This window comes from Ranitomeya imitator, chromosome 6 (assembly GCF_032444005.1).
Source record: "Ranitomeya imitator isolate aRanImi1 chromosome 6, aRanImi1.pri, whole genome shotgun sequence".
Classification (NCBI taxonomy): Eukaryota; Metazoa; Chordata; class Amphibia; order Anura; family Dendrobatidae; genus Ranitomeya; species Ranitomeya imitator.
Window position 1 is genome coordinate 33,684,527 of NC_091287.1, and position 13,843 is coordinate 33,698,369.

At 46.4% G+C, this 13,843-nt stretch overlaps 1 protein-coding gene across 1 annotated transcript in view; it reads left to right on the plus strand.

The window, feature by feature from the left end:
• Positions 1-13,843, plus strand: part of DUS3L (dihydrouridine synthase 3 like) — a 35,833-nt gene that overhangs the window by 3,763 nt on the left and 18,227 nt on the right. Inside the window, exons 4-6 of the mRNA XM_069729437.1 lie at positions 3,771-4,334; positions 5,073-5,114; positions 5,524-5,676. Coding sequence (XP_069585538.1) covers positions 3,771-4,334; positions 5,073-5,114; positions 5,524-5,676 — 759 coding nt within the window. The remainder of the gene's footprint in view (positions 1-3,770; positions 4,335-5,072; positions 5,115-5,523; positions 5,677-13,843) is intronic.

Here is a 13,843-nt window from a genome sequence, read left to right on the forward strand (position 1 = left end):
TTGCGGATAAAGTAAATGACCTCAACCCATACGAATACTAAAGAAAAAACACCATTATAGATTCCAAATGATGTATAAGTGGCTGGAAGTGTCCATGCCTACATTTATTCTTCAACTACGTGATGTTTTGTGGCTGGAAGTGTCCCAACCATATATACTAATGGGGACGTCTCTCAAAAAACTAAAGTAGCGGTAGAAGGGGAGGGGGGAAAAAAAGACCACAGAGGAAGGAGGGGAAAAATGATGTACCAATATATATGCGGGAGTGCTGCTACCTAATAGTACCAGCAATAAGGCCATATTCACATAGGGCTGTAAAATTTGTCCAAATATAACAAATGCACCCCTCGTTCCAGGAAAGTCATTCAGTGGCGTTAAAATATTTAGACCCACCGATACCAGGAATAGAGTCAAGAGGGGAGCTAAGGGACAGAGTATTAACCCTGTGCCGACATATTGCAATTGTTTTGTTTACTTTGACTGTTTTCAAGGAGCGGGAATCAAGACACAGATTAGCAAACCTAAAGGTATACTAGATACCAGAGAAGTGAAAAGGGAGGGAGGAAGGGGACCAACATACGTAAAGTACAAAAATAATAAAAATATATAAAGAACAAAGGAGGAATAAAGGTATTAAGAGGATCTGTTTGCAATACTCGGATGGGCCTAGAGAAAACAGCTGAAATTGAGTTGGTCATTGAGTCCATGGGGATGGCAGGTGTCTGGCAAAAAGATCCACCTTGTTTCTCTCTGTAACAGGATCTTATCAAAGTCACCTCCCCTCGACGGTGGGGCGACCTTGTCAATCCCCATGAAACTCATGACCTTAACATTTCCACCATGACTGATGTTAACATGTCTTGCAATGGGGGTATCTCTCCGATTTCGAATGTCCCCCAGGTGCTCCCCTACTCGTCTTCTGAATCCTCTAATAGTCTTGCCGATATATGTAATGCCACAAGTGCAGATAGCTCTGTAGATAACCCCTTTTGATTTACAGTTAATGAACTCTTTTATGGTATATGTCTTCTGCGTGTGGGTGTTGCAGAACTCCTTACCTATCTGTATTGATTCACACGCAACGCACGTACCACATCTATAACACCCCCTGGGTCTATTTGGTAGACAAGGTCGCCCCACCGTCGAGGGGAGGTGACTTTGATAAGATCCTGTTACAGAGAGAAACAAGGTGGATCTTTTTGCTAGACACCTGCCATCCCCATGGACTCAATGACCAACTCAATTTCAGCTGTTTTCTCTAGGCCCATCTGAGTATTGCAAACAGATCCTCTTAATACCTTTATTCCTCCTTTGTTCTTTATATTTTTATTATTTTTGTACTTTACGTATGTTGGTCCCCTTCCTCCCTCCCTTTTCACTTCTCTGGTATCTAGTATACATTTAAGGCCCCTTCACATTAAGCGACGCTGCAGCGATACCGACAACGATCCGGATCGCTGCAGCGTCGCTGTTTGGTCGCTGGAGAGCTGTCACACAGACCGCTCTCCAGCGACCAACGATCCCGAGGTCCCCGGGTAACTAGGGTAAACATCGGGTTACTAAGCGCAGGGCCGCGCTTAGTAACCCGATGTTTACCCTGGTTACCAGCGTAAAAGTGAAAAAAACAAACACTACATACTTACCTAACGCTGTCTGTCCTCGGCGCTCTGCTTCTCTGCACTCCTCCTGTACTGGCTGTGAGCACAGCGGCCGGAAAGCAGAGCGGTGACGTCACCGCTCTGCTTTCCGGCTGACCGACGCTCACAGCCAGTACAGGAGGAGTGCAGAGAAGCACAGCGCCGGGGACAGACAGCGGTAGGTAAGTATGTAGTGTTTGTTTTTTTTTACTTTTACGCTGGTAACCAGGGTAAACATCGGGTTACTAAGCGCGGCCCTGCGCTTAGTTACCCGATCTTTACCCTGGTTACCAGTGAAGACATCGCTGGATCGGTGTCACACACGCCGATCCAGCGATGTCCACGGGAGATCCAGCGACGAAATAAAGTTCTGGACTTTGTTCAGCGACCAACGATCTCCCAGCAGGGGCCTGATCGTTGGTCGCTGTCACACAGAACGATATCCTTAACGATATCGTTGCTACGTCACAAAAAGCAACGATATCGTTAACGATATCGTCTAGTGTGAAGGTACCTTTAGGTTTGCTAATCTGTGTCTTGATTCCCGCTCCTTGAAAACAGTCAAAGTAAACAAAACAATTGCAATATGTCGGCACAGGGTTAATACTCTGTCCCTTAGCTCCCCTCTTGACTCTATTCCTGGTATCGGTGGGTCTAAATATTTTAACGCCACTGAATGACTTTCCTGGAACGAGGGGTGCATTTGTTATATTTGGACAAATTTTACAGCCCTATGTGAATATGGCCTTATTGCTGGTACTATTAGGTAGCAGCACTCCCGCATATATATTGGTACATCATTTTTCCCCTCCTTCCTCTGTGGTCTTTTTTTCCCCCCTCCCCTTCTACCGCTACTTTAGTTTTTTGAGAGACGTCCCCATTAGTATATATGGTTGGGACACTTCCAGCCACAAAACATCACGTAGTTGAAGAATAAATGTAGGCATGGACACTTCCAGCCACTTATACATCATTTGGAATCTATAATGGTGTTTTTTCTTTAGTATTCGTATGGGTTGAGGTCATTTACTTTATCCGCAATGTTTGTGCGGCATGGAGTGGGCGGTACTGCGCTTCAGTATGGGAGCGAATCTGTTCATGGGCTATGTCATTACTAAGCGCTCTGTGGACTGTGAGCGCTTGCGTTCCACTGATGGAGCGCATAGTAGTATCATCGGCGAACCAGAAGTGACATAACCAATATGGCGTCGGTACTTCCGGTTTCGCCAGCACGCTTGGATCAAGCGGTACAGGAGCCCTGTGACATGGGGGAATGCGGCGTGCGTTTCAGCGGTGGAGCGCAGCACGGAGCCTGCCTGGTGTTGGTCCGATGTGACAGGTGGGTAGGGGTGGCTTTTAATTACATCAGACGCCGGGGGGAGGGGCCCCTCGCATTGAAAGCTTACAAGGGGGCAGCGGGCGCCATACAGAGCTGACTCACTTGCTGTGACACACCATCACAGAGGACTGCTCATCTGTCGGATACTATACAGCCACTGCTGATACTCCTGATCAATGGACATCTGAGCTGATTTTTGCTCATGGACATTTGAGCTTATATTTGGGCCTCTTGGGCACTGAAAACTCCCCTGATGAATCTCCGTGATTGGAGAAGAAATGCGTAGGGAGGCGTTAACTACATTCTACATGGTGGGGGGCGTCCATAGTAGGGTTCATTCGGGCCTGTCCTTGTAAGGACAGGAGTCATTGCTGGGGCACGACAGAGGTTTAGGAAAAAGGTCGCCGTCCCCTCTACCTTACCCTACTATTGCTGGACCCTCCCTGGGACCCTATGTTACCTTTGTGGGTACCCTTCGTCCATAATTGGTGAGATCAAACCAGTTTTTTATTAGAGCACAGTTTTCGGCAAGAGCACTTTATTTTGATATGTGTTGTGTTTTGTTTGTCCATTTTTTAATCTTATCAGTAAAGGTTATGTTTTAATATTATTGGGTTATACTCTTCTAGCTGCTATATACTATTTACCCTAAGAGTTGTGCAACAGCTTGGTGAATCTGAGCTGCAGCTGACTGTTTTTCTTGCAGTTTGAGCACCATTAATAATCTGTTGGGTCCCCTTAAATTTTCTGTACATTCTATACACCTAATTAATCAGTTTTCCTTTCACTAACAGGAATGCCCCAGGAAATGTTTTTTCGGTGACAAATGCAAATTTCTGCACAGCATTGAGAAATATATGTCCGGGAAGCTTGAAGATATCGGCCCCAAATGTTATCTGTACGAGACTTTCGGCAAATGCACCTACGGGGTCACCTGCCGTTTCGCCAAATCTCACTTGGGTGACAGTTTCCAAAATCTAGTAAACCCGGATCTGGTGGAACAACAGGAAGGAAAAGAACTGGTGACGAATAATCTGTGCAAAGAGCTGCAGATCCAGCTGCGTAAGAAGAGGTTTTTATTTGAGAAGGCTGAGGGATACCTGAAACTTTTAAACCAATCCCAAAAAAACAGGAATGAAGAAAAGAAGACTGTGGTCAAGGCTGAGTCCCAGGTGGGCACACCGGAGGATGCCACATCTAAAGGAGGTGACCATGATGTGTGTGTGGACCCTGCAGCGGGAGCAATGGGTCAAACTGAGCCGATCGCCCAGGAGGCCTCCGTGGAGGCCAGGCGGGTGTCTATGGGAGCAGTGACAGATGAAGATATCATAAAACTCAGGCCGTGCGAGAAAAAAACGGTGAGGATCCCAAGAATGGTCTAGCTTATATAAATGCACTTGTGGTGGGATGTAGGGTATTTAGAGGGTCTGTCTGCACTTCACACATTGGCTCCGTGTGATACCCGAAGCTTTCTACTACTCACATGATTGAGAAAGAGCTGGCGATACTATCCACCAGTATTATGTGTCACTTCCAGTGTAAAACGGCCCCTTTATCATCTGATCAGAGGGTCTGCCGGGGAGTCGGACCCCCACTAGTCTGATATTAATTACCTATTTTAATGGCCCATTTTGAAACGCCAATAGTGTTTTTAGGATTGTCGGTCGCTTGGAGCACAAGCAAAAACGCTGTTTGTGATGATTTTTATGCCTCGTTGTCGGAAGCACGTCGCCCCTTGTAAGGGGGGTCATGTGCTACTGATAACAGGACGTCGTATAGGGACAAAACATGACCCCAATACTTTTTTGTCAGCCTGTAAAGGAGTTGTATAATTAAATGAATCCTTTGGATTGATGGTAACTTTTCGATCGATGGGGTAAAAGTTCGCCTTTGTGGGACCCGCACCAATCAGCAGCCCAATAGGGAATAAATGGAGCAGAAGCTGAACGTGTGCACTGCCGCTCATCCCTCTCAGACTCCCATCGATCTCTAGGTTATCACCTATCCTGTGGATAACTGTCGCCGGACAACCCTTTTCAAATGCCAAAAATCCCTAAACCAAAGAACACGAATAGCTGATTTTTTTTTCTGTGCAGATTGACTTCCGAGGCAAATTGTACCTTGCTCCACTAACGACGGTAAGTGTTGTGTTTCCATTATAGATCCACGCTGTACTCGGACACATTAGATCACTTTGACACTTATATCACTTTCAAAACAAAACCCAAATCCAACAAAGTGTAGGAGTAGATTTTACAAAATCTCGTCTCCATCCTGCAGCTAACACAGGCGGCCCATGTCTTACTTCTCATAGCTGAGGGTTTGCACCAGTGGCTTCCAGTGTAGGCAATCCTTCGTGACCTGCGTGTCCCAACAGCACCAGCCTATGTCCAGCGCTGATCGTGCCGGTCTGGAGTCCCGGGCTGTGCACCCTCACATTGGCTTGTCCAGACCTCATACAGTTATTAGGACTTTATGGGTTTTCATTTTCTTTTCTGTTTCCCAGATCGCATATATCATTTTCTTTTTTCTTTTTTTTGCTACAAGTGTGGGAATCTTCCATTTCGAAGAATATGCAAGCGGTACGGAGCGGACATCACGTGTGGAGAGATGGCCATATGCACCAACCTCCTTCAAGGCCAGCCGTCTGAATGGGCGCTGATGAAAAGGCATCATACCGAGGATCTGTTCGGCGTCCAGGTTTGTGGTTGCCGCACCTTGCGTAGACGAGTCTCCTGTCTAGCTGATGTTTCGCGCCGGCTCAGGAGCTGCGCTCGCTATATTGATTGTAGGGGCTGACTGTGTTATACCTGCCTCTAAAACCAGTAATCGGAGCTAGTGCTGATCGTTGTGGCTTAATCATTTCAATGCCACTATTAAAGATGAGCGAATTGATTTGCAGCAGACAAGAGAGTACCCCATGGACATCAATCCGGCGAGCCTCCGACTACTTGCCTGCATTCCCATGTCTCTTCTGATTAGTCAACCCGGCGTGACGTCATGTGTGCGGCGCAACACAGGGTGCTGTCAATCAATTCTCTCATCTCTGGCAGCTATCGATCTCTGACAGCCGCCTTTAAATGGTTGCAATCTAGGGCGTTGATGAGATCAAACGATCATACTGCCATCTTTATACTCCCATGAAGCTCAGTCTGTGATCATTAATTTTCTTTGTCCTTAAGGGAGCTAAAAATTACGTTGGAATACTTGTTAAACAATTACGTTTTTACATAAGTTTAAATGACACCCCTCCCTTTCTTTTCCCAATTTGAAAATAGAGATTAAAAATAAATAAAAAACTTTCAGAGCGTCCGTACAGAGCAACTTTTACAGACGCTCTGAATTTTTTTTTATCTCTTGTCTAATTGGGAAAAGAAGGGGGCGTGGCCTGAACGTCCATGTGAGCGGACGTGTGACAGAGCGCTCCCGCTGCTAACGCTCAATTTATCCTTATAAGCCGCAGCTGAGCGGCGATTCAAGGCGCTTACCGGCTGCAGGAAAGTCCCGGGAGTGCGGCGGTGAATAGAGGCGGCCTCGAGGTCAACAAATATGACCAGGAGGAGGCAAAGAGATGCAGGAGCCGGCGAGGCTGGGATCAGTCAAGATGGCGCCGACGCCAGAGAGAAGGCGGAGAAGGACAACGCGGCATGCCAGAAGAGAATGGCGGCGGCGGCAAAGCTCCAGCAGTTTGCTAGAGTGGAGGCCGCAGGGAACACAGGAAAAGCAGAGGAGGATGCCGGAGCAGACACAGACACAGAAGGAGAGGAGGAAAGCCCAGCAGAGGAGCAGGAGGTACAACAGGGGAGCAGGGATGGTGACATGGCGGTGGTAGTAGGGGGATCTGAAGATAAGGAGTCAGGAGCAGAGCCCACCCTTAGAGATGTTTTTGCACTGGTATCAGCATGCAAACAATCCCTCACCCAGCAGCTACAGGAGGTCAAGGGGGATACAGCCCAGATAAATGCAGCCCTGCAGAAAATTGACAAACGTGTGGGGGCTGTGGAGGAAAGAGTGAGCACGGCAGAAGACCATATAGTGCAGCTGCAGAAAGCGGAGAGGAAGTTTACTCAGGCAATATCGGAGCTGGCTGCAAAAAATGAGGATCTGGAGAATAGGTCCAGAAGAAATAACATTCGTATAGTGGGTGTCCCTGAAAAAATTGAGGGGAGGAATCCCACGGAGTATATTGAAAGCTGGCTCCTTGAGACCTTTGGTGATGCAGCACTGACAAAAGTATTTGCGGTAGAAAGAGCCCACAGGGTCCCACCGAAACCACCTGTCCCTGGAGCAAGTCCCCGTACCATGCTTGCCAAAATCCTAAACTACAGAGACAGAGACATTATCCTGAGGAAAGCTAGAGACATGACGGATCTGACAATTGGAGGTCAAAGAGTTGCTATTTACCCTGACTATTCCGCCCTGGTACAGAAACAACGGATGATGTTCACGGGTATCAAGAGACGGCTGAGAGAACTGGGAGTGCAATACTCCATGATGTTTCCGGCACGACTGAGAGTGGTAGCGCTGGATAAGATTCATTTTTTCCAGACGCCGGAGGACGCTACCCAGTGGATAGATCTTAACGCTAAAAAGCTTAAAGGGAAAGGAGATTGAAAATGTGGGGTGGGTTAGTCGGGAGGTATTTTAATTCTTTCAAAAAGGGGAAAAAGAGATGGACTGACAGTACATTGGTAATTGAAATGTGAAGGTTGGAGGGTGGAGCTGGGTATTATTCAGGGAATGTACTGGGTGTGCTGATGCGGCGGAGAAGTACGAGGGAGGAAGGGTGTGCAGCGTACTAAAAGTTTATTTAGTTTCTTGCAGTTGTAATTTAATACAGGTTGAATTATATTGTTCTTCTAAGAATTGCGCCGAATTCTGTTATAAACGGTAGCGGGAGGCGGAAGGAGAAGGTTACGTTAACAAGAGTGTTCGCAATGGGTGATGGTGCCCCACTCTTGATAAGAGGCAGAATGTATAGTATTGGGGGGTGTGGGGGAGGGGGGGTAGGGGTAAGGGTGGGGAGGGAAGTTAGACAGCTCAGAACGGGGAGTATTGACATAACTAAGGATGATGAGTCACATAATAGGGGACCGCTTTAAGATTTTGAGTTGGAATGTGAGAGGTCTGGCGGATAAATCTAGGAGAGCTGCGAGCTTGCAGTATGCGAAGGATCAACGGGCTTCTATGATATGCTTGCTAGAGACGCACTTGATACAGGAGAAAGTGGACGTACTGAATAGACGTTGGATACAGAAAGGGTATCATTCTACCTTTTCGACGTACTCAAGAGGTGTGTCAGTGTTGGTGCCGGTGGGAGTGCAGTATGAAGAGGTGAAAGTATGCGTGGATGCTGAGGGTCAGTATGTGGTGATACAATGTATATTGTATGGAGTGAGATTGTGTGTTGCGGCAATGTATATTCCACCTCCATATTCAAGTAAGAAGATCAGGGAGGTGTTGGAGAGGGTGCAACGATGGGAACCACTACCACTCTTAATTATTGGGGATTTGAACAATATCTGTGATGACTTTTGGGATAAAAATAAGAACACCCAGAACAGGTCGGAGGGGCACACTACAACATTTGGTACCTATGTGCGTGAAATAGGCATGATTGATCTATGGAGAGTTAGACATGTTGGGGAGAGAGGGTACTCGTGCTACTCGCCGGCTCATGCTACGCTATCCAGAATTGATATGGCGTTGGGTAATCGCCTGTTGGACACAATGGTGGGAGAGGTGCGTTATCTGCCGAGGGCCCTTTCGGATCACAGTCCAATTGAGGTGGAGGTTAGGTTGTTGGGGACACGGACCGCAAGTGGGAGAGAATGGAAGATCCATCCTAACTGGTTACAGAGTATTGATTTGGACGGTATAGGGAAGGAGGTGACGGAATTCTTTGCGTTAAATGATGGGAGTACTGATGCTCTGACTGTTTGGGATGCAATGAAAGCGTACCTGAGAGGGTTACTATTTAGAGACATTAGTAGGTGTAAGAGGAAGACGAGGGAAGCGGAGAGAGTGGCGTTGGAGGAGCTGAAAGCCGCAGAGGACGAGATGGTAGTGCTGGGGACTTCTGAGGCAGAGAAAAGGTTGAGAACAGCGCAAAATTGTATGGAAAAGATTCTGCTGGGAAAAGCTGAAAGGAAGCGGGAGTTTCAGAGGGTGGCTTATTTTCAGGAGGGAGAAACAGTGGGACACATGCTATCGGTGGTAGCCGCGGCTCAGCGTGGTACCTCGTATGTACATTCGTTGGTTTCAGATGGGGGGAGCAGGGTATCTGAAACACCTGAAATTATAAAGGTCTTTGCGGACTTTTACGCGGACTTATATTCCTCCAGGGTCAATGAGTCAGCCGGAGATACGGAGACTTTCCTTGAGAGTCTGGGTCTTCCGAAATTGAGTGAGGAGGATGGGGTGAGCCTCGATGCCCCTATCACCGAGGAGGAACTGAGTCGGGCGCTGAAGTCTATGGCTAATGGGAAGGCACCTGGGGTTGATGGGTTACCAGCCGAAATCTATAAAAGTTTGGAGGAAGTGCTGATTCCCAGATTAAAGTTAGTACTGGAGGAGGCTGGATGCCAAGGGTATCTCCCAGCATCTATGAGGGAGGCTATTATAGTGGTTATTCCGAAGGAGGATAAGGATCTGGGGAAGCCTGAGTCATATCGACCAATCTCTCTGTTAACCATCGATGTCAAACTCTTGGCCAAGGTGTTAGCTACCCGTTTGTCCAGCGTCATTGCTAGCCTTGTACATCCGGATCAGTCTGGTTTTATGCCTGACAGGTCTACAGCGGTTAATCTGCGGAGGCTGCATATGAACCTACAGCTGAAGTCTGACAACTGTGGCCGAAGGGTTATTGCATCCTTGGATGCCCATAAGGCGTTTGACAGTGTGGAGTGGGGATATCTCTGGCGGGTGTTGAAGTGTATGGGTATTGGTCCGCAATTTGTGGCATGGACTCAACTGTTATATTCACTACCAACAGCTAGAATTAGAGTGAATGGGGAACTTTCTCAGCCTATAAAGCTGGCCAGAGGTACGAGGCAGGGTTGCCCACTGTCGCCCCTTCTGTTTGCCTTAGCTGTGGAGCCACTGGCCGCTAAGATCCGACAATCGGATGAGGTTCCTGGGTTCAGATATGGGAGTGTTGAGGAGAAGATCGCGTTATATGCAGATGACATCTTACTGTTCCTGGCGGACCCGGATGAAGCCTTGAATGGGGCTATCGAGATCATTGGGAAATTTGGAGCCTTGTCGGGATTGAGGATAAATTGGGATAAATCGGTCCTCTTCGAGGTGGATGGGGTGGAGGAGAGCAGAAGTGAGCCATTGGGGGAGGGGCGGCTTAAGGTGGCATCCCTTTTCAAATACCTGGGAATATGGATCTCGATCCCAGTTACAGAGTTTTTGTATAGGAATTTGACTCCTCTCATGGGCGCCCTTAAAGCAAAAGTGGATGCGTGGAATAAATTACACCTATCGGTGGTGGGTAGGGTTAATCTCATTAAAATGGTTCTGATGCCCAAATTACTTTACGTCCTACATAATGCGCCAGTTTGGATTCCACGTGGGAAATTCCGGCAGATTAATGCTCTTTTTAGAAGCCTGATATGGGGGAGGCGGTACCCACGTATTCGCCTGGAGACGCTTCAGCGACCCAAGGAAGATGGAGGATTGGCTTTACCCAATCCTGAGTTATATTTTCTTGCAGCCCAGAGCCAGCATTTGAAGGGCTGGGCGCGGGGAGCGTCTACCAGTGCGGTACAACACTTGATGGAGAGGGTGACAAACCGAAGACCGGTGGCGCAGTGTCTGGAGGATGGCTCCTTGGGAGTATTGGGGAAATTATACCCAACTATGTTTTTGATACATAAATTATGGACCAGACTGCGACATATTCGGGGGGTTACGGGGCTGACTAAATTTACACCGATATGGCTTAATAATAATTTGGTTGAGTTTGCGGCTCTTGGAGTGCTGGCGGAGTGGCAGGCCAAAGGAATCCACTTGGTGGCTCAGATAATTCAACAACAAGGATTAAAGTCCTTTTCGCAGCTGCAGGGGGAGTTTGGATTGAGACCGACTGGGGAGTATCAATATGCTCAGATGAAACATGCCTTTAAAGCGCAAAACAAGGGCGGTGGTATTGAGATCCAGGAGGACATAGTTCTGGAATACGTGTGTGGGGAAGGGTCCACAAGGGGAGTCATTACCACCCTTTATAAGGACCTTCTACATGCATATTTACTAGACTTCCCTCTAAAAGCGAGAGCGAAATGGGAAAGAGATTTAGGCCCAATGGAGGATGAAACCTGGGAGTCGGTGTTGGAGTCGGTTCCACGAGTGTCACTGAGCGAGCCGTATAGACTATCGCAGCTGTACATCTTGCACAGAGTCTATAAATCACCGGAAGTGTTGTGCAGAGCGGGGTTGCGTGCTGACTCTGAATGCCCGAGATGTAAGACTGGGAATGCAGGAATATACCACATGATGTGGACATGTCCAAGACTGGTTGCTTTCTGGTTGGTGGTAATGAGCCGTGTGGAAGGGGCGTATAAATGCAGAGTGCCGAGAGATCCGATAGTGTGTATACTGGGACATGTAGAGGAAATTAGAGTGGATAACATCTGGAAGATAGCAATAGCTAGGCTATTATACATGGCAAGGAAGGTAATAGCAAGGAACTGGATCAAGGATGAGCCGCCTACAAGGGGTGAATTCCTGAAATATGTTAAACATGGTCTCAATTTGGAAAAGGGGGTATACAAAAGACGTGGGAAAATAGAAACGTTTGACAAAATGTGGTCTCCGTGGCTCGAGCTGGGATAGTAGGTATGGGAAATGGGAGGATGAGGGCCTCTGAAAGGAAGAGAGTGCTAAAGAACAAGCGGACATAAGTGATTCAAATGGCTCAAAGAGCCATCAATACTGGTAACAAAGTATAACTGGGTATGAGCTGTCAGGGGAGGGGGAGGTTTGGGTTTTGTTGGGATTGTTGGGGGTTTGGAAAATGTAAAAATTTTGTAATATACTGGAAAATGCATAAATTGTATTGTTCATATTCGCTTTCAATAAAAATCTATTTAAAAAAAAAAAAAAAAATTGGGAAAAGAAAGTGTGGGGCGTAATTTAAACTTATGTAAAAACGTAATTGTTTAACAAATTATATTGGTCATAGCGAATATATAATCAGAAAATGGATTTTTATTTCGGATTTGCAATTTTCCCGCCAGCCACTGGGGCGTTTTTAAAAGTTTTACTTCCTGTAGTTTCAGGAAACAGCACACTTACATTAGCCACAATGATCAGGCTCCGACCGTGTCTTTTGTATTGAAGCATCTAATGAGCGTGTGCAATGGTCATTGTGAAGGGAGGAGGAGGTGAGCTGTGACATCACCTATTGTGAATGGTGGATCCTGTGTTATCTACTGTATATAGAGGTGTTATCAGTCATTGTACAGGAGGAGGAGGAGGTGAGCTGTGACATCACCTATTGTGAATGGTGGATCCTGTGTTTTCTACTGTATATAGAGATGTTATCAGTCATTGTACAGGAGGAGGAGGTGAGCTGTGACATCACCTATTGTGAATGGTGGATCCTGTGTTATCTACTGTATATAGAGGTGTTATCAGTCATTGTACAGGAGGAGGAGGTGAGCTGTGACATCACCTATTGTGAATGGTGGATCCTGTGTTACCTACTGTATATAGAGGAGTTATCAGTCATTGTACAGGAGGAGGAGGTGAGCTGTGTCATCACCTATTGTGAATGGTGGATCCTGTGTTATCTACTGTATATAGAGGTGTTATCAGCAATTATACAGGAGGAGGAGGTGAGCTGTGACATCACTTATTGTGAACGGTGGATCCTGTGTGTGTGTGTGTATGTATGTATGTATGTATATATATATATATAGTCACTCAAGAATCTGATTTGAAGGATAGGTCATTTATTTTAATCATGAAATGGGGCTAGAAGTATAATGCTTCAACCCTGCTATGTATATAACACAAGCGATCAGACGATCGCAGCTTCAAGTCCCCTAAGGCAGAGGTCCCCAACTCCAGTCCTCAAGGCCCACCAACAGGTCATGTTTTCAGGATTTCCTTTGCATTGCACAGGTGATGCAATTATTACCTGGGCAAAACTAAGGAAATCCTGAAAACATGACATGTTGGTGGGCCTTGAGGACTGGAGTTGGGGACCTCTGCCCTAAGGGGACGATTAAATAAAGAAAAAAATAAACACACAAACGTTCAAATCACCCCCCTTTTTGCCCCATTAAAAATTTTAAAAAAAATTCACATACATTGCTACATTCAGAAAGGACCGATCTATCTAAATATAAAAATGTATCAGGTTGGTAAATGGTGTAACGAGAAAAAAAGTCTCCAGAATTGCAATTTTTATTTTTGGTCACTGCAACATTGCAATAAAAGGTGATCAATACATTGTGTCTATTCCATAATGGCAAAAATAAAAACATCAGCTCAGGGCGCAAAAAAATAATCCATCACCCAGCCCCAGATCCTGAAAAAAATGAGAACATTACGGCAGGGGTCCCCAACTCCAGTCCTCAAGGCCCACCAACAGGTCATGTTTTCAGGATTTCCTTTGCATTGCACAGGTGATGCAATTATTACCTGGGCAAAACTAAGGAAATCCTGAAAACATGACATGTTGGTGGGCCTTGAGGACTGGAGTTGGGGACCTCTGCATTACGGGACTCGGAAATTGGCAACAAAAGCAAATTTATTTATTTTTTATTATTATTATTATTATTATTATTTTTTTTTTTACCAATTTCAGGTTTCTCTATCGCCTTTCATTGGGGGACACAGGAACCATGGGTGTATG